Raw genomic sequence first — 20,412 nt, 5'->3', positions numbered from 1 at the left:
GTCTGATGAAAAGAAGGACTAGGTGTGACAGGATAGCAGTGTTCCACTATTCCGGAGGCTGCCACAAAGAAGAGGGAGTCAAGCTATTCTCCAAAGCACCTGAAGGCAGGACAAGAAGCAATGGTTGTAAACTAATCAAAGAGAGAAGCAACTTAAAAGTATGGAGAAATTTCCTGACAGTTAGAACAATAAATCAGTGGAACAACTTGCCTCCAGAAGTTGTAAATGCTCCAACACTGGAAGGTTTTAAGAAGAGATTGGATAACCATTTGTCTGAAGTGATGTAGGGTATCCTGCCTAGGCAGGGGGTTGGACTAGAAGACCTCCAAGGTCCCTTCCAACTATTCTATTCTATTCTATTCTATTCTATTCTATTCTATTCTATTCTATTCTATTCTATTCTATTCTATTCTATTCTATTCTATTCTATTCCGGTCTGGTCTATGCCAAGCTTTAAATGAATGACATATTTGGTTGCAAAGATCTGCTCTGCCATAAGAATGATTGGTAGCCAGTTTAGTTATGAGGGAATAATGAAAAATGAAAGGAAATAAAGCATTATATAGAAAGGGGCTTAATGCACAATACTCGTTTTATTGAAGCAATTTTTGAAGATTTTAAAAAGCCAAGTCTTTCCCTCTCTTCCACCCAGACATTTTTAAAAAATCATCAGTGGTGTGAAGAAACACATTATCATAATCATAAGTTTATTTGTCAAGCATATTTAAGATAACAGGTAAAAGTATAAATATAATTTGAATACATGAAAAGAGTAAGTAAAAAGGAATATTAGGACAGGGACAATAGGCACACTGGTGCACTTATGCACGCCCCTTACAGACCTCTTAGAAATGGGGTGAGGTCAACAGTAAACAGTTTAAGGTTAAAGTTTTGGGGGTTTGGGGAAGAAACGACAGTGTCAGGTAGTGCATTCCAGGTATTGACCACTCTGTTACTGAACTCATATTTTCTTCAATCAAGCTTGGAGCAGTTTACGTTGAGTTTGTATCTATTATTTGCTCGTGTATTGGGTTTTTTTTTATTAAAAAGTTTTATCAGGTATTACAACAATTTTTTCCCAACCCTCCCCCCCCCTTCCCTCCTCCACCCACCCCCTTAAATTTCTCTCTTAAATTTTGGGCTTGCGTAAACTTCACATTTCTAATCCATATTTTTCCCACATTTCCATCATTATTGGTTCTTCAATATTTTGTGTCCACTTTATCATACAGTCCTTAACTAACTCCATTTCTGAATCTATTTCTACCAATGCATTATACAACCTTTTTATATGCATTTGACTTTGATCTCTAATTTGTTTTACCAAGTTCTCCTCATTTTGCAAGATACCAATTTTCTGATCTTCTCTCCATCTAGCTTGCAGCTGTCCATACTGAAACCATGTTTGAATTATCCTTTCTTCTCTTATTTGATTCAAAGATTTTAGTTGTAGTATACCTCTTTCCTTGTCAAGAAGCTCTTTATATGTAGTCACATCTTGTTTTTGCTCTACACTTATATTCTCTATCGCGTGTCTGGGTATTGCCCACATTGGTAACTTCTCGTTTAATTTATACTGATACTTTTTCCAGACACGCAATAAAGCATTCCTTAATATGTGACTTTTAAAAGTCTTATCCACTTTCTTATCATATAATAAATAAGCATGCCAACCGTAAACCATATCATATCCCTCAATATTCAATATTCTTTTTTCTGTTGAGTTCATCCAGTCACTCATTGCTGATAGGGTAGCTGCCTCAAAATATAGTCTTAAATTGGACATTTTGAGACCTCCTCTTTCACGTATATCCTGCATTATTTTTTGCTTTATTCTCGATCTCTTCCCTGCCTAGACAAAATTATTAATACCCTTCTGCCATATCTTCAAATCTTCAAATTTTCATCTTTTTTAAGTATTGGTATTGCTTAACCATATTGCTATCTCGCACCTCTAGGACCATCACTGACACCCAGAGTTACTATCCCTTACCTCGTCATACTTATATGGCTTACACCTCAGTGGATCTGCTCATCGCTGCCCTCTCGCGGCGATGGCCTTCCACTTTATCGAAAGCCTACCTTAAGGACGGGCTTTGGAGCCCCGAAAGGTGGCATGTTTTAAAGCGGGGATTGAGGGGTTTTTTAATTAGGGCTTTTAATAATTTTTTAAGGGGAACTGGGAGGGTGACCAAAGGGGATGGGGGGGTAATCCACCAAGGTCGGGGCCAAGCCCGGCATGGGGTAACGGTTTGGAGGGTGCAGGACGAGGGATTGGGGAGGGGAAGGCAGGCTATCTTAATGAGGGATGTACCATCAGCACGGTGGATGGGAGGGGCAGATATGGTGGGAGCAGGGGACCATATCAGGTGTCGGGGGTGCGCACTCGCTACTTGAGAGCAATTGCGCACCCCAGTCCCCAAGGCTCCTCTCGGATACTAGGTGGCACAGTTACTCAGGACCTGGGCCTCCAGCTGATGCTGTGCAATGCCAGGTCCGTGATAAATAAGGCCCCCCTCATTTATGATCTTATTCAAGAGGGGGATGCGGACCGGGGCGGGTATTACAGAGACCTGGTTGGGCCCGGAGGGAGGGGTCCCTCTGGTTGAGATGTGCCCACCAGGCTTCAGAGCATTCCATCAGCCGAGGGCCCAGGGGAGGGGCAGGGGGTGGCGGTTATTATTAAAGAAGGTCTTGGTCCGAGGGAGACCACTGTGTCACAGATTGCCGGATGTGAGTCCCTCTTTGTGAGATGGGGTCATGGGGTTCAGATGGGCTTGCTGCTTAGGTACCTGGCTCCCTGCCGCTTAGCAATGGCCCTGCCTGAGCTACTCGACGTGATAGCCACGGTGGCAGTTGATACACCCAGGCTTATGGTCATGGGTGATTTCAACTTGCCGTCTGTTGGTGTAACATCGGAGATGGCTCGGGATTTCATGGCTTCCATGATGGCCATGGACCTCACCCAGTTAGTTCTTGGCCCCACTAACGGGGGGAGCACACTCTGGACTTGATTTTTGTCTCTGGCCAGTGATTGAGTGGTCTTATTATAGGGGATATAGACATAAAACCCTTGTCATGGTCAGATCACTCACTTCTTCATCTGGACCTTTGAACCGCTACACCCCGCTGCAGGGAGGCGGAGCCAATTAGGTGGGTCTGCCCCAGGCGCCTGATGGATCCTGATAGGTTCCAGATGGAGCTTGGGCCATTTCCTGAAGATCTGGCACACAACTCGGCCGAGGACCTGGTGGCTGCCTGGGATTGGGCGGCTGGTGGGGCCTTGGATCGAGTTGTGCCTTTGCGGCCTTTGACCCGGTGTCGATCCCTCGCAGCTCCTTGGTTCACCGAGGAGCTGAGGGAAATGAAACACTGGAAAAGACGCCTAGAGAGCGGTTGGAGGGCCAGTCTCGCTGAATCTGACCGAACACTGATAAGGTCGCATATTAAGACCTACTTAGTGGCGATAAAAGCGGCAAAGTTTAATTACTTTTCCGCTCTTATTGCGTCATCAGAGAATCGTCCAGCTGCCCTGTTCAGGGTGACCCGCTCCCTGCTCCACCCGGGAGCGCGGGAGGACCCCTTGGAAGGCAGGGCCGAGGATTTCGGACAATATCTGTATGACAAAATTGCTCAGATCCAGTGGGATTTGGACTCTGACTGGGTAGATTCGGGCAGGGTGGCGAGGAATAGTCTTGAGAACGTTATCTGGGAAGAGTTTGACTCTTTGACCCCTGATGACGTGGACAGGATTCTGGGGAGACTTAGTGCGGCCACATGTTTACTGGATCCGTGTCCCTCCTGGTTAGTACTGGCTTCCCGGGAGGCTACATGAGGCTGGTTCCAGGGAATTATTAACGCTTCATTGAGTGAGGGTTACTTCCCCATGGCCTTGAAAGAGGCGGTGGTGAGGCCTCTCCTCAAGAAGCCTTCCCTGGACCCGGCAGTATTAGCCAACTATCGTCCTGTCTCCAACCTTCGCTTTGTGGCGAAGGTTGTCGAGAGTGTGGTCCTCTTGCCCCTTCTGTTCAACATTTATGTGAAGCCGCTGGGCGAGATCATCCATGGCTTTGGGGTGAAGTACCATCAGTACGCTGATGACACCCAGCTGTACATCTCCACCCCAGGCCACCCCAACAATGCCCTTGAAGTGATGTCCCAGTGCCTGGAGGCTGTGCGGATCTGGATGGGGAGGAACAGGCTCAAGCTCAACCCTTCCAAGACTGAGTGGCTGTGGTTCCCGGCATCCCAATATAGTCAGTTGACTCCATCACTGACTATCGGGGGCGAGTCTTTGGCCCCCGCAGAGAGGGCGTGCAATCTGGGAGTCCTCCTGGATACGCAGCTGTCCTTGGAGGAACATCTGACGGCTGTAGCCAGGGGGACCTTCTGTCAGGTTCGCCTGATTCACCAGTTGCGGCCCTTTCTTGATTGGATGTCAGCGTCTCACCGCTGGCATAGAGAGGAGAGAGATAAGCCCTGAACTTTTGCCTGCTAAATCCCTTTGAAGCTGGGTCATCGTGGAAATGAAGGGAGGGGGGACATTCCTGTGAAATGACGAGACAAGAAGTCAGTAGAGTGACTTGGAAGATAGCCAATGAGAAGCAGATAATTGGGGATCGGAAAGGGTGGGATTGGGGGGCAAAAGGTCAGTCTTGTCCGCATTGAGTCATGATCCAGTTGCTGTGCTCAAATAAAGAGAAGATTTCCTTAAAGATTGGCAGTTTGGAAATTCATTTATTTTGAGATAGCATCGAAGTCTGACAGACGGACAAGACTGACCTTTTGTCCCCCAAGTCTGACATCGGGATTCCCTGTGCACAGTCACTCATGCCCTCGTCACCTCTCGCCTGGACTACTGCAACGCTCTCTACATGGGGCTCCCCTTGAAGAGCACCCGGAGGCTCCAACTGGTCCAGAATGCGGCCGCGCGGGTAGTCACGGGAGCCGCATGGCACTCCCATACAACACCTTTCCTGCATGAGCTGCACTGGCTCCCAGTGGTCTTCCGGGTGTGCTTCAAGGTATTGGTTATCACCTTTAAAGCGCTCCATGGCATAGAACCTAGTTATCTTCGAGACCGCCTGCTGCTACCGACGGCCTCCCATCGACCTGTGCGCTCCCACAGAGACGGCCTCCTCGGGGTGCCATCAGCCAAACAATGTAGGCTGGTGACCCCCAGGGGGAGGGCCTTCTCTGTGGGGGCACCTACCCTCTGGAATCAGCTGCCCCCAGAGATAAGGAGAATCCAAGACCTCGGTGCCTTCTGCTGTGCCCTTAAAACCTTCTTTTTCCAGCAAGCCGGGCTGGCCTAACACTTTTTAAAATGTTTTTAATTGTTTGTTATTGTTTTTAATCATGGGGCCAAATTTATATATATCTTTTTAATTGTATTTTAATGTTTGTAGTTTATGCTTTTACTTGGCTGTTCACCGCCCTGAGTCCTCAGGAAGAAGGGCGGTATACAAATTTAAAAATAAAATAAAAATAAAAATAAATTGGTATCATTTGAAAAAGAAATAAAAACTTAGGCAAAGCATTCATTTTTACTACTGCTATTCTTCCCAACAAAGATAATTGAAATTTTTTCCAATTTTCCATCTCTCTCTGTATTTTTTGCCACAACGGATCATAATTATGCTGAAATAATTGATGTCGTAATGTAAACCCCTAAATACTTAACTTTTTTAACTATTTCAAACCCTGTTAATGTTTCTAATTCTTCTTTTTGATTTGTAGTCATGTTTTTAGTTATTATCTTCGTTTTCCCTGCATTTATTTTAAATCCAGATACTTGTCCATATTGATTAATTATATCCATTAAACCTACAACCGACTGTAATGGTTGGGTTAAAGTAACAACCAAATCGTCTGCAAATGCTCATAGTCTGTAGTCATACTGCCTAATTTTAATTCCATTTATTTTATCTGACCCCCGTATTTTACTCAACAAAAATTCCAAAGTCAAAATAAACAATAATGGAGACAAGGGACATCCTTGTCTTGTTCCTTTTTCTATATTAAAGGTATCTGTTAAACTACCATTAATTATTATTTGTACTGTTTGTTTCTGATATATTGCCTTAATAGATTGTGTGAAATATTCTCCAAGTTGCATCTTTTCTATTATTTTCAATAAGAAATGCCAATTCAATCGATCGAATGCTTTCTCCGCATCAAGAAATATTAGCACCGCAGGGATTTGGTTGTTCTTCCCCAAATACTCTAATAGGTTAACAACTTGTCTTACATTACTCTTCATTTGTCTACCATTTATAAAACCAGTTTGATCGTTATGAATCATTTGTTGCATGACTGTCATTAACCTATTTGGATCCTATTAGGATCAAGACCACACCCAGCCAAAAAATTATAGGCCTATATCACTCTTAAATACAGATTGTAAGATTTTTGCTAAAATACTAGCAAATAGGTTGCTCGTGTATTGTTGTGGTTGAAGCCGAAGTAGTCATTGACAGGAAGGACATTGTGGCAGATAATTTTATGTACTATGCTTAGGTCAGACTAAGTCGGCATAGTTCTAAATTGTCTAAGCCCAAAATTTGGAGTCTGGTGGCATAAGGTATTTTATTGTGGTTAGAGGAATGGAGGACTCTTCTTGTAAAATATCTCTGGACTCTCGCGATTGTATTTATGTCCGATATGCAGTGCGGGCTCCAGACGGATGAGCTGTATTCAAGAATTGGTTTAGCAAATGTTTTGTATACTCTAGTTAGTAGTACAACATTACCAGAGAAGAAGCTGCACAAGAATAGGCTAACAACTCTTAATGCCTTTTTGGCAATGTTGTTGCAGTGGGCTCGGGCACTTAGAGCTTTAGAAATGGGTATTTCAAGGTCCTTGACAGAGTGAGGGTCATCTACAAAGTCATGTCCAGCTAATTTGTATTTTATGTTTTGATATTTTTTGCCAATGTGCAAGACAGAGCATTTGTTGGTTGAGATTTGAAGTTGCCACTTGTTAGACCAATCTGACATATAGTCTTTCCAATCTGTGGAGGACAAGCATAGAATGAAATAGTCCAACGTGTTTATATAAGGAATAATATCATTTTCATCACAGAAGGAAGAAGAGAAATGCAGGAGCATCAATCTCAGAGCTTTCAGCCTCTGCTCCATTTTGACATATTTGGTCCTCTGCAATTGTCTCTTCAGGCCCACCTTACAAAAGGAATAAGAATAAAAATAGGCATAATGCATGTCAGTAGATCACAATATATGATTGTTTCTTTGAAGATTTCAGTCTAAAATTGAGGAATTTTCCAAGTTAGCTATTTCTAACTTTCCTCAAGGCAGCTCCAATGGATCTCTTCAGTTTCTCTCTTCACCAAGCCTTATTTCCTTATGGGGAATTTAGATAATTGATTTGCCCCTTTTATCTTCCTTTCTATTCGACCATTAATGAATGTTTAACATATGAACTGTTGGGTGTGAATGTGCACATTTTCTTTTATTTTAATCACTTTCATACTGTAAACTGCTTTGAGATGATTCCACTGAAAGTAGATTAAAAGTGAATTAAATGAATAAAAATAATCACCTCATGTTGTGAAGGAACACTGATGGGAAATGGGTTAGCAGCAAGATCTCTGAGACTTAGTCATGGAAGATAAGCATATTTGGGCTATTCAGATTTAGGACCATCATGGCTTGAAAACTGCTCCCATCACCCCCCTTCCCATCTCCTGCAAATAGAATGATGAAATCAAGGGTGAGCATTTGAGGTTAGCAAGGAGCTTCAGCCTGCTTCTGATCCATACTTGATAAGCCACATGTGACATATTTGATGTAGAATTCCAACTGCATGTTAAACAGATCTAAAATATTCTGCTTTCTCAAGTTTTTCAGTCTCTCTCAGCAAATGAGACCACAGAATGAAAGAATGAGACATAACAATAGATGGCGACACTTGGTAAAACAAAACACTTTTCTTGTGACTTTTCTCAATATTTTGTCAATGTATGTATTTATTAATAATTTCTTTTGATGGTGCTTACTGTAAGTGTAATGAATTTCTTTTTTTTTTTTTTAAGTTTGAACTTCTTGTTAGTAAGTTGTCAGGGACTCTTCTTTTTGCCTGGAGGTCCCTCGGCAACCCACAGGGTTTCTCAACTTTGGCAAACTTTAAGGTGTGTGCCCTTTAACTTCCAGAACTCCTGAGGAGTTGAAATCCATACATCTTAAAGTTGAAGTCCAGACATCGTTAAAGTTGCTAAACATTAAACTGCAAACAGGCAGTTGAAATCCACACATCTTAAAGTTGCTAAGGTTGGGAAACACTATTCCAGCAGGTTCCTCACAAGTAGAACAGTACAGTAGAGATGGGAAACATGGTACCTATGTGTAGATAGATCTACATATCTTTCAATAATATTGACAACTGCGATATTATGCAACTGCCATGAATGATATCAAATGCAAAGGTCTGGTGGTATAATAAATCAATACATGATTTCAATCCTAGTAGTAATAGCTCTGTTTAATAGTCAGTGATCCCTGCAAATGGTGTGATTTATGATATTTGCATAATGCAGCTGGTGGCAGGCTGAGAGAAATTATGTTTTCTATTCTGTGATGGTAGTGATGACAGTAATTGAGGGGAACTAAACTATCAATCCAAAAAACTACAGGAGTAAATGTGATATAATAGTAAGTTAAACTGTCTCCTAAATCTTTAGTGTTACTTATTTACTGTATGTTATATTATACTCTGGTTTCCCTTGTTGGAAGAAATGTCCATATGGGTTCAGTTCCAAATGGGGAAAAAGACACTGGAAACATGGAGACTGCTTGGAAAGATGGTTTAATGGTGGACAGGAATCACATGGCTTGAGTTCCTGAGCAGAATCATATGGCTTGAGTTCCTGAGTAGAAAACAAAGAAGCCCTAGATGTTGGGAGTGCCTTGGTTTTATGCCCTCTGTTGGGCCTCACCTCTGAGTTTCTTGTTCCTGTATAAGAAATGTATCCTGATTGGTTGTGAAACTCCCAGGTGGTCTGGGGTCTTAGCTAACTTCGTAAATTGTCTCTCAAGCTTGCTTGAGTTTTGCCATGTGGTGAGTTTCTGTTGCAGTTGGGTCCTATTGTGTTGCAAATGATGGCCCATTGACAAAAGTGGGGGGAAATGAGTGAGCTTGGCCCTTTGACAAAGGTTTGTGTGTGTGTGGGGGGGGGGAGGAAGCTGCTTTGTCTTTAAAACATGTTTCTCCATTTCTCATCCAGGAAATATAATATTCTGCCTTTTAAAATATTTCTTAAAATATTTCATTCTTCTAGGAGAAGGGTGAGTGCTAACTTCCTACAATCTCCCCTTTCCCCCCAAAAAAACATGTGAGTTTTTGAAACATGTTCTTGGCAAAAGATTAAAATTGATCAGATCAGGGAGGCTTGATGGGTGCTTTTAATTTTTTTCTGGTGCAAATGGAAGGCATTGATAGAGGCAGCAGAAGGATTCCTTCAGTGGCTCCCAAAAAGCTTTCAACAATGAAGGTCTAGCAGCCAGGAGAAAAGTTCTGGAAAGAATTTTACAGTATCCAGTTTTCCATGCCAATTAATTTCAGATGTCAGATATCACTTTCTGTGAGCTTCTAGTCAGGTTTCAAGCAAGCACATGTTCCAAAACTCTTCACAGCCATGGTTTTCCTTTAAATTAAATGGCTGCCCATTTCCGAGGTTACTTGAACCTGCCCTAGCTCTTACTTTAGTGCATCCAGGATTTGTGAGTCCAAATTGAGGTTAGCCAATAGTCTGTGTGTGTGTGAGTGTGTGTGTGTGTTTGTGTGTGTATATATTGATATTTGTGGAGTAATGCAACATATTGAAACAACACAATGAACTATATTTTATTTCTTAGTTTTATTACTGTTTTACTCTTCTTACAAGAGTCATGAAGTCTTCATCCAGTCTCAGTGACCATGTAGATGGATTTTATCCATCTGATCTGAAGTTGCTGAATTCTACAACTGGATTCTGTAAATTATTCACAATATGGGCCAGTCTAAGACCCGCCCTGTCTCCAGTCTGTCTCAGTTCCCAATTGGCTGACCTTGTTACCATGTCTTTCCAGTCATGAATAGTCTGACAAAACTGGAGATTGATCTCCCGATTAGAAATTCTGTGTATATCACAGGTGGGTTCTACTTATCTTTACTACCGGTATGCAGCGGGGCCGCACGTGCGCGCCCACTTCACTCATTTACTCGCTCTTCTTTGCATGCACAGAAGCATTTTGATGACATTGGCGTCGGTGGGCGGAGCCTCCTGCTGCTTTTACTACCAGTTCTATAGAACCGGTGCGTACCGGGGACAACCCACCACTGGTGTATATCCCTATATAACAAAGTGAAGTGTCTACATGGGCCTTTCTGCTTAACTGCAACAGGAAGCCAGAATGATTGGAGCCCGTACACTTACATTGGAATAATGAAGGATGAAAAGATTTATTTATTTATTTAGCATATGACAAATACATGGACTTATAGTGGTTGAAATGTTAATGTCCTGTCCGCCCAGCCATTCAAGGACAGGGTGGTATATGTTGAAAAAATCAGACATTGGGCAGGTATAAGCTCTTGATGGAGATTTGGACACAAATGTGATGGAGATTTTGTTGAGGAGCACCACAGTCAGACTGAGGGGTAGAGACAAAACCCCAGTGAAAGGAAATAAAGCACTATACAGAGAAGGGCTTAATGCACAATACTCGTTTTATTGAAACAACTTTTGAATATTTTAAAAAGCAAAGTCTTTCCCTCTCTCCCACCCAGGGCCGGATTTTCCTATAGGCTAACTAGGCTTCAGCCTAGGGCCTCAAGATCAAGAGGGGCCTACATTCAAATTGTTAGCAAAATTAAAATTACACTTTCACTATAGGTGAAAGGGCCTCATAAGTGGAATAGCCTAGGGCCTCTTTTCATCTAAATCCGGCCCTGCTCCCACCCATTCATTCTTCCCAACGTGTGGGGGACAAGAATGGAATCAAGTTGTTCAATGTGTTTATATAAGGAATAATATCATTTTCATCACAGGAGGAGGGAGAGATATGCAGGAGCATCAATCTCAGAGCTTGCAGCCGCTGCTCCATTTTGACATATTTGGTCCTCCGCAATTCTCTATCCAGGGCCACCTTAAAAAAAAGGAATAAGAGTAAAAATAAGCAGAATGCATGTCAGTAGATCACAATATATGATTGCTTCTTTGAAGATTTCGGTCTAATAGGAGAGATTGAGGAATTTTCCAAGTTAGCTAGTAGCAACTATCATTCATTCATCTTATAATTTTCTTTGTTGTTTAAATGAATCTCCTTTCACCCAGCTTTAAATAATTGTTAAAGCTAAAATTGTTCTTTCTGACTTTTTACTTCTGACAATAAAGTCAGAAATAGATGCCACCCATTCCTAATAGAAACTTTGGACTCCCACATAATCTTGACAGAGTCCATGCAACGCAGAGCTGAAGAAAATTAAATTCCAAAGGATTGGGTCAGCACCAGAGGATCATAAAATCCTAGCCAAAATCTGAGAATGCTTCAGAAGAGCACACAGCAGAGTAACTTTTAGATAACTCAAGGGTTGACCACACAATGTCTTTATTTTTGCTTTTAAATGCTGATTGCTGGCTCAAGAGTTTCCCATCTAATGATCTGCTTCTGCAGCCCCCTTTCCTAGCCCTCCTATGACTTGGAGGCTTCACGAATGATCCCTCCCTGCTTCTCTCACTACTATGCTGTTTACAGATCCAGTTCTCTGATCCTAGGGAGCTTGTGCATGGGATCACAATCCTGGTGTTTAAAAGGCCGTCTGCCACCTGTCCCTACTGGGTAGTAAACCCCAGATTTTAAAGCACGTAAGTGCCTAATGTATGTGAAATCCGTGGGAAGGAATAATACAGCTATAATCAGCATCAACAGCCCCTCCCCTTGTGTCTTAGTCTACCATTAAACCTGAGTTCAAAAGATAAAGCCATATTTTAAAGCAACCAGAATGAAAGTATAAAAATGCAGCTTGTCATATTTAGAAAGCATATTTTACCACCAATCCTAAAAGTTGTACAATAGTCTAAAGAAAGACTATTTACTTCTATGAGTACAAATTCAGTTGCTACCCAATGTTACAAATGGAAGATATTAATGAGAAATTGACTCACCATTTATACAACGGTGCGTGATTAGCCATAATTATTTTAGCACAAGCAATATCATCTGTGATGTCGTCATCTGTGAAAGCTGCCAAAAGAGGCAAATTGGAATTTTTTCAACTCCAGGTATGTCAATGTTAGAACACTAATTATGTACATTATGCAATACATTCATGCCCTTAGTGATATCATCTACTTTTTGTACAGCTGGTGTAGACCATTAACTGCCTTGTCGCATGTTCTAACCATGCAGAGTAACAACTCTGAAAAATGTTCTGGACCAGTAATCAGTTTCCCCTCTAGAGCTGAATATGCTGGATCTGCTGACTTCCCAACAGTCTCATTGCACTCTTGGAAAGGAGAGAGAGAAGAATCTCTCACCTGTGTCCAAGAACTAGATTTGTCCCACAAAGGGCAGAAAAAACAGGATCAGGTCCCTTAACTGGGTGGGGTTCAGAATCTGAAATTGCTGCCTTTAACTTGTGCCTCTGGCAAGGTATTGATTACAGTGAATATAGGATCAGGTGGCTCTCCAAGCAAGCAACCCTTTGCATTGCATATGGAGACCCAGTTTAGACTAGTAGTGGTTAGGAGTCCCTGCTACAAAACGGGAGATTGTGAATTCTGGTCTCAGCTTGGAAATAAAAGCTGGTTGTGTAACTTTGGGCCCGTCACATCCTCTCACTCCAGAGATTTAAGTTGTTTTAATTTAAAAAAAAACAAAAACTAAAAAAATAAATCTAAGAGGTCTGCAAGGGGCGTGCATAGGAGCACCAGCGTGCCTACCGTCCCTGTCCTAATGTTCCCTTTATTTATATTCATTTTATGTATTCAGTCCATGCTTATACTTATATATATTATGCAATACGTACTTGACAGATAAATAAATAAATAAAAATAAAAATAAATAAATAAAAATAAAAATAAATAAATAAATAAAAATAAAAATAAATAAATAAAATTAAAAATAAATAAATAAAAATAGGAGGAGGAGGAGGAATAGGTATGTACGAACCTTGAGTTGTTTATAAAAATAATAAAAGTGGGGGAATTAAAAAAATGTTTAGAAAGCACTGAAGAGAGTGTGAGATTGCTAATGTGAGTGAGACAGGGGGACCTCACCACATATGAGCTTTGAATTGTTGGCAGTCAGAAGAAGTAGCTTTCAGTACTGCACGCTAATCCCAGATAATGTTGGGTAGCAGGACACTAAATAGAAGAAGGCTAATAGGCCAGAAAACACATATTTTCATTGTTGACTTGAGCAGGAACTCAAAACAATTTTGAGAAACAGTGTGGGTTAATCCTCATGGAGAGCAATCCCCTATAGAGAGCAATAAAAAAAGAAGAAGAAGCACAAAAATCTCCCTACAAAATTTTGATTTGGCATATTTGGAACATTTCAATTTTTTTGCTTTTCTAATGAAGTAGGTGTGAGCCTTGGTAGTAAATCAGGTCTAGAAATAAACACCACAAGGAGTGAGCTACTGCTTTGTATTGTAGAGCATAATAATAAGATGATTTGTTAAAGATTTGACAGATGTGACTTACCACTGCAAGGTTTACCACATAAATTATCCAGACCCTCATGGTTATCTCTGCACCACCAATCGCTACGAATCTGGAAAATTCCATAGTATCTACTGCGATAATTCTTTTGCCTATTCACAGCTTGGGTGTTGTACTTGCTTGCATAATAACTTATACATATCCCTGGAAGAAAGCAAATGGGAAATGGGCTATAAAGGATTGGTCCTATAAATGAAACATCTATTCTGATTTTTTTAAATAGAACATTTATATCACAATGCTTAGCCATCTTCTCATTTTCCCCCCAACAAGGAAGGTCTGAAGAACCCCAGAACATTTTGGAAATCTTCAGGGAAATTTGGAATAAATCTGATTCTTGTGTCCAAGATATTCCTGGAGTTTTTAATGGCGCATAAAGCCATCTCTCCTTCCTTCTCTCTTCTTAATTCTAGCCTTCCAGGGAGGAGGTTCTTTTTCATTGTGCATCCTCTGGCAATCTGCACATGTAGAAATGTAGAAATGTGATGGCCTCTTCAATCACATACTGAATTTAAATGATTTGGTGGAATTTGAAAGATCTAACCTGTGAGAGGATGCTCATCCTGGGAGGGATAATCCACTATTCTTAAGAGGGTAAACAAAATATTGGCTAAGCTATCATTATAAAAAGACAACGCAGAGACCAAGGTGGTGCAACCGTATCCCAGTTCTGCAATTGTCTCAATCAGGCAACAAACCGGAGATCTATCAGTCTCATAAAAATAAAGGTGTTAGTGCAGATGAAGTTTGAGGTCTCCCCAGTCATTTGAGTTGAGGAGCAAGCGTATCTCCTCATTGTAAGAACATTGAAAACAGCGTTTAATTCATTGGGTGGGCTGGTTGAACTCATTCTTGAAAAGATCTGCCCCATTTTGCATCCTCTTGCAAAGCTGGATCTTGCTCAGATGGAGAGAAAGAGAGAGTCAACTTACACATGTCCAAGGTGATATATGTATCCAGGTTATGTTGTTTCAGAATTGAAGCCAGTTCACATCTGGAAAATATTTTGGCTTCACTGGGTGCCATGAGGAGGAAGAGGAGGGTGAGCACCAATGCCTTCATTGTTGTGGCTCCTTGGAGGACAATGTCTGACTTCTCCAGGAAGCCGCCTGGGTTTTATAGTCAGAGCTTGAGAAACTGGCACCTCTGGAGAGCTGGCAAAGAAAGCAATTATTCCCCTATCTAAAGATAATTTGGAGGAAGAAGCAGGGAGTGCTGAGGCAAAAAATCTGGATCAAGGGAATCTGTATGAGAGATGCCCAAAGTGAACATGTGATGGTTTCAACTGTGTGATTGAAGCCCCAACTTTTTTTATGTGTTTCACGTATGATGTATGTGAAAAAGGAACTGGCCTTTTACTGAATAGTGACTGCAGCCTTCTTCCTTTTTTTGGAGCCCTGTCCTGAAGACATTCCTCTCTCTTTGGGGGACCCAACATTTGGCATAGGTTTCTATTTGTTTGTTTCAATACAACTCTGGTTTCACTCTATTTTTTGTTTGTTTGTTTGTTTGTGATGAAGTTTGTGGAGTAATGCAACTTATTGAAACAACCCAGTGAACTGTATTTTATTTCTTGGTTTTATTGCGGTTTTACCCTTCTTACATGAGTCATCAAGTCTTCATCCAGTTTCCGTGACCATGTAGATGGATTTTATCTGTCTGATCTGAAATTGCTGAATTCTGCAACTGGATTCTATAAATTATTCACAGTATATATCAGTGCAGTGAACTCTACGTAAGTTGCCTTAGAATACTATTCAGAATCTATATGTAGTGGGCAGCAGAAGCAGGGCTGGGCATAAATCAGTTAGTTGCCACTTGGTTCCTTGGGGAATTCAGGTGCTGTTTTTAATCTACAGGAGCCCTACATGGTCACAGGATGCCTGCCGTTTCACCTGATCTCAAAGTAAGATCTTATCTAGTAAGATCTTACAGGATTGGCATATTTCAGCTCTGGTCTCATTCTCTAAGATTGTAGAAGAGCTTGTACACCTTGTTACTGGGCTCAGTTCTATGACAGCTTTTCTGAATTAGAACTATTGGTATGAATTTTTCATACCATGTAAATGATATCATTTACATTTGTTTAAACTTTTGTAAGTTGTTTTCAGAGAAATACAATGGATAAGCAAATAAACAAATCTATTTCAACGAATGAGACTTCAGTTTAGTTTCAGTGTACAGCAGTTAAAATTCCTTCTTCCTCCTCTTTTTATCAGAGTTTTTTTCTAGATATTCTTTACATTTTGGAAATAAGAGCAGGCTGTACTTATGCACTTATTTACACTTCCATTACATGCCATCTTTCACTCTGTTCATCAATCATCTCTCCAGCAGTCTGCAAACCTGGGGACTTTGGTCAGGATTTTTCCCCCCAGCCTTGAGAAGATTATTGAGTTGTTCTCCTCCCCTTGAATTTTCCTTCCATTTTATTACCCTGTCATTGGAACATAAGAGAGACAGTTTGGTGTAGTGGTTAAGGCACCAGGATAGAAACCAGGAGACTGTCAGTCCCAATCGGGGGTCATCTTGGGCCAGTCTTCCTCTCTCAGCCATCTTTCTGACATGCAGTTGATATGGGGGAATTGCTTTTAAGTCTCTGGATCTAATGTCCTAAAACTTCTACCTTGACTTAGCAGGAATTGTAATTGTTGGTGGTATCTGCAAGCTCTCTAGGCAAGTATGCTTCCTTCGTAGATTTATTTTGTAGTTTGTTCCTCATTCATTGTCTCTATGTGAACAAATCACCCACCCAAACCAAAGTACATTACAATGTACTTTGTAATGGTCGCTCACTGGTGCGTTCAACCTACATATCTTCTATCACTCATGCATTCTTGATCTTATCCCACCATGAAATTCCGGCTGCACTGAGATTAGTTTCATGTCTCCAACCCTCTTGTCCTCATATTAAAGTTAACAGAAACAGTTTTCCATACAAAACTTTCTGCTTATTTCAAGAAATATATGATCCTCTCAGCAGAATACCTGCCACACATTAACTTCCTATTGGCTAAACTATCTATATCTTTTTTTCTCGTCCTTAGTAAATATTCTTCCAAGGTACATCCATCCATCTACCTGTTCTAATCTTTCTTCATAAATCTATAACTTGCATAATTTATGACTGTCTCCTAGCTCTGAAGTTACAGGTGACCTTTCTTATTTCAAAATCCCTGACAAGAGCCCCCAGCGCTCCTGAATTTCTGAGTCACGGCCTTGGAGGTCTTGGGGAACAAAATGGGCCACCAGATGGATGTGTGAAAACGTGATTGGAAAGCTATCTAGTTCCTGCTGAAATTAAAAAAATGAATGCTCCTTATGTTGGATCCTTCAAATACCGAATAGCTTGGCCCTCAGTTCTCATAAGAATCCAGTGCTGCAAATCCCATTGAGTGAGATCTCAAAAAAGAGTCTGGATTCTTCCTGGATGAAATTATTACAGACTGGGAGATTTTGCAGGCTGAACCTTCCTTAATGTTCCCCAAGTTAGCCAGGAGCTGACTTGTTTTCTCTGCATCTGCTGCTTGGGGTTTTGTGCCTATGTTTACTTGAACAGAGTTTCCAGCAGTCTTCTCAACTTTCTACATGTGCAGGTATCATAGCTTTACTATGATTTCTTGTACATACTGGAACTGAGGATGCACAGAATATACTAGATTCAACAGACTAGCATATCTGGACTATGAGAAGAGATACGGAAAGGACTTTGGAACAGCAAAAATCACAATAGTTTGATCTGTGTCATTAACCTGCTGATGTTGCTGTCTTATTTGGATGCTCTGGTATTCAGCAGATAAACTAATGGGACTTAAATGGCCACTTAATTCTAAATTCAGATCGCATTTTTTCTTATACCTTGTTTCCCCAAAATAAGACATCCCCTGATAATAAGCCTAATTGGGCTTTTGAGCGCATGGCAATAAGGCCAAACACTTATTTCAGGGTTCAAAAAATATATAAGATATGGTCTTATTTTCGGGGAAATACGGTAGCAAAGACCAAAAATCATGCTTTAACATAACTGGAGATTGACCATAGAGTTTGTCTGGCCTTGGATGCCAGTCTAGTGTTTTCATAGATGAGTTTCAAGATAGTTTACTAATATTGTATGAAGAGATTCATCAAAACTTATAACATATTGCTGGAACTGGGTATGTCCAGTCTGATGAAAAGAAGGACTAGGTGTGACAGGATAGCAGTGTTCCATTATCCCAGATGCTGCCACAAAGAAGAGGGAGTCAAGCTATTCTCCAAAGCATCTGAAGGCAGGACAAGAAGCAGTGGGTGGAAACTAATCAAAGAGAGAAGCAACTTATAAGTATGGAGAAATTTCCTGACAGTTAGAACAATAAATCAGTGGAACAACTTGCCTCCAGAAGTTGTAAATGCTCCAACACTGGAAGGTTTTAAGAAGAGATTGGATGAACCATTTGTCTGAAGTGATGTAGGGTATCCTGCCTAGGCAGGGGGTTGGACTAGAAGACCTCCAAGGTCCCTTCCAACTCTTCTCTTCTCTCTCTTCTCTTCTCTTCTCTTCTCTTCTCTTCTCTTCTCTTCTCTTCTCTTCTCTTCTCTTCTCTTCTCTTCTCTTCTCTTCTCTTCTTGTCCTGTCTGGTCTGGTCTGGTCTGGTCTGGTCTATGCCAAGTTTTAAGTGAATGACATATTTGGTTGCAAAGATCTGCTCTGCCGTAAGAATGATTGGTAGCCAGTTTAGTTATGAGGGAATAATGAAAAATGAAAGGAAATAAAACATTATATAGAAAGGGGCTTAATGCACAATACTTGTTTTATTGAAGCAATTTTTGAAGATTTTAAAAAGCCAAGTCTTTCCCTCTCTTCCACCCAGAAATTTTTTAAAAATCATCAGTGGTATGAAGAAACACATTATCATAATCATAAGTTTATTTGTCAAGCATATATAAAATAACAGGTAAAAGTATAAATATAATTTGAATACATGAAAAGAGTAAGTAAAAAAGAATATTAGGACAGGGACAGTAGGCACGCTGGTGCACTTATGCATGCCCCTTACAGACCTCTTAGGAATGGGGTGAGGTCAACAGTAGACAGTTTAAGGTTAAAGTTTTGGGGGTTTGGGGAAGAAACAACACAGTCAGGCAGTACATTTTCCACCTCGCTGCTCCGACATTCCACCGATTGGGATACTCTCAGTCTCACTGGACAGCCTGGGTGCCACTCAAACTTCCTCTACAGCTAGGATACGCCCACACTTCCTGCGCATGTCCAGTCTTTTCACTCAGGCTTAGGTGATCAGACTGGTGTGCCTTTTGCGATCAGTCAAAACTGTCAGATTTGGTGTTTTAGTGAAATGTTAGACCTGATTTGCTATTAGGAGGGTTCCGTTTAAAATAACAAAAGGATTTAGAGCTGAGCGGTTTTCGCATTTCCTGGCTGGGGCGCTAACCGCTTTGGGATAGATCTATCAGCGCATAAGAAAGCAGACCTAGTTACGGTCTCTAAGCAGCCGTTGGAGCCACGAGCGGGAAGCTGGTTAACCAGCGCGCCCGGATAACCGCCCTCGTTTTAAAACCCTCCATAGCTTAAATTCAATTGAATCTATTTGTAAGCGGCTTGGGAGTCCCTGCGCTATAGCAAACTCCGACTATCAGGAGAGTTACCGGCAATAGAAAGAGGCTGCAGTGAGGAGCGTTGCCTGAGGCTCCGATATCTCGCTGTTAATTGTCTGCCGTTTGAAGTGCCTAGCCGCCAATTGACAGAGCGGTCTGAGGGAGTGCCTTCCGCAGGAGCTGTTTTGAGGCTGTTTAAGAGGATACTAAGTAATGACCACAGACATTGTGTGTCAATTTCTACTCTCCTGAATTCATTCTTCAAAGGAAAGTAACAATTTATTCTTATTCTCAATTTTATTGTGGGGTATATATTTATAATTAAAAAAAAAATGACAGAGGAGTTTTCCTCAGAACTAGATCAAGTTGTCTCACCTCCAAGAATGCCATCACCTAAGGGTATTAAATCAAAAAAAGGGAAGGCTAGAGCTAGAGAGTTTGTGGACCAACCTATGTCTAGACAGGTGGAAAAGCTTTCAAAAGAAGAACAACGTAGGCATAATGCCCTTGAAAAGCAATTTAATAAGGCCAGAATGGCTACTCAAATTAGACCCCAAAGAGAGGAACAGGAGATATGGTTACCTCAAACTAGTGAATCTTTAATTTCTCCATTGGGAGAAGAAGAACAGAGTGTTTGGCAGAAAGATGAGTTTACTTCAGTTACTCAAGACATGCCTTTGTCAGCTAATGATTTCTATTCAAATACCCAGAGCAGGGTAAATGTGGAGACTAGTAAACAACCTTTAATTCAGCATGCTCCTGAAGCTACTTTCACCCCTACGGCCGCTGGCCTCCGTGTGGGAGAAGGGTCAATTCAAGGCCAAAATTTAGATTTTCAGGCCTTACTTTCACAAACCTTTACACGCATATTTCAAGCGGAGCTACAACAGTCTGGGTTCTTAGCAGAACCAATACCATCGACATCCTTTAATGTTCATCAAAATCCAACTCACCATTTGGTGGCTGAGTGTGGACATACTGAGGAGGAACATCCAGAGTTAGATTGTTTGGAAGAATTTGAGTTGTCAGACGATGAGGAAATGGAGGTCGATAAACCTGCCTTTCAAGGTCTATTTAAACCTTCAATGTTTAAATCC

General features: G+C 41.2%; 1 protein-coding gene across 1 annotated transcript; it reads right to left on the bottom strand.

Annotated features, from left to right (window-relative positions):
- Positions 1-11,077: 11,077 nt before the first annotated feature.
- LOC139310826 (lysozyme C, milk isozyme-like) lies at positions 11,078-14,785 on the bottom strand. The gene is made up of 4 exons (XM_070935055.1): positions 14,656-14,785; positions 13,706-13,867; positions 12,164-12,242; positions 11,078-11,144 (listed from the first exon to the last, which is right to left on the bottom strand). The coding sequence occupies exons 1-4, from the start codon at positions 14,783-14,785 to the stop codon at positions 11,078-11,080; spliced, it is 438 nt and encodes a 145-aa protein (XP_070791156.1).
- Between the last annotated feature and the right edge of the window lie 5,627 nt (positions 14,786-20,412).

This window comes from Pituophis catenifer, unplaced genomic scaffold, assembly GCF_029215685.1.
Source record: "Pituophis catenifer annectens isolate HBS135680 unplaced genomic scaffold, rPitCat1.0.hap2 SCAF_2, whole genome shotgun sequence".
Taxonomy (NCBI): Eukaryota; Metazoa; Chordata; class Lepidosauria; order Squamata; family Colubridae; genus Pituophis; species Pituophis catenifer.
The sequence above is the reverse complement of the archived record's forward strand: the minus strand, read 5'-3'. Positions and strand labels throughout refer to the sequence as shown.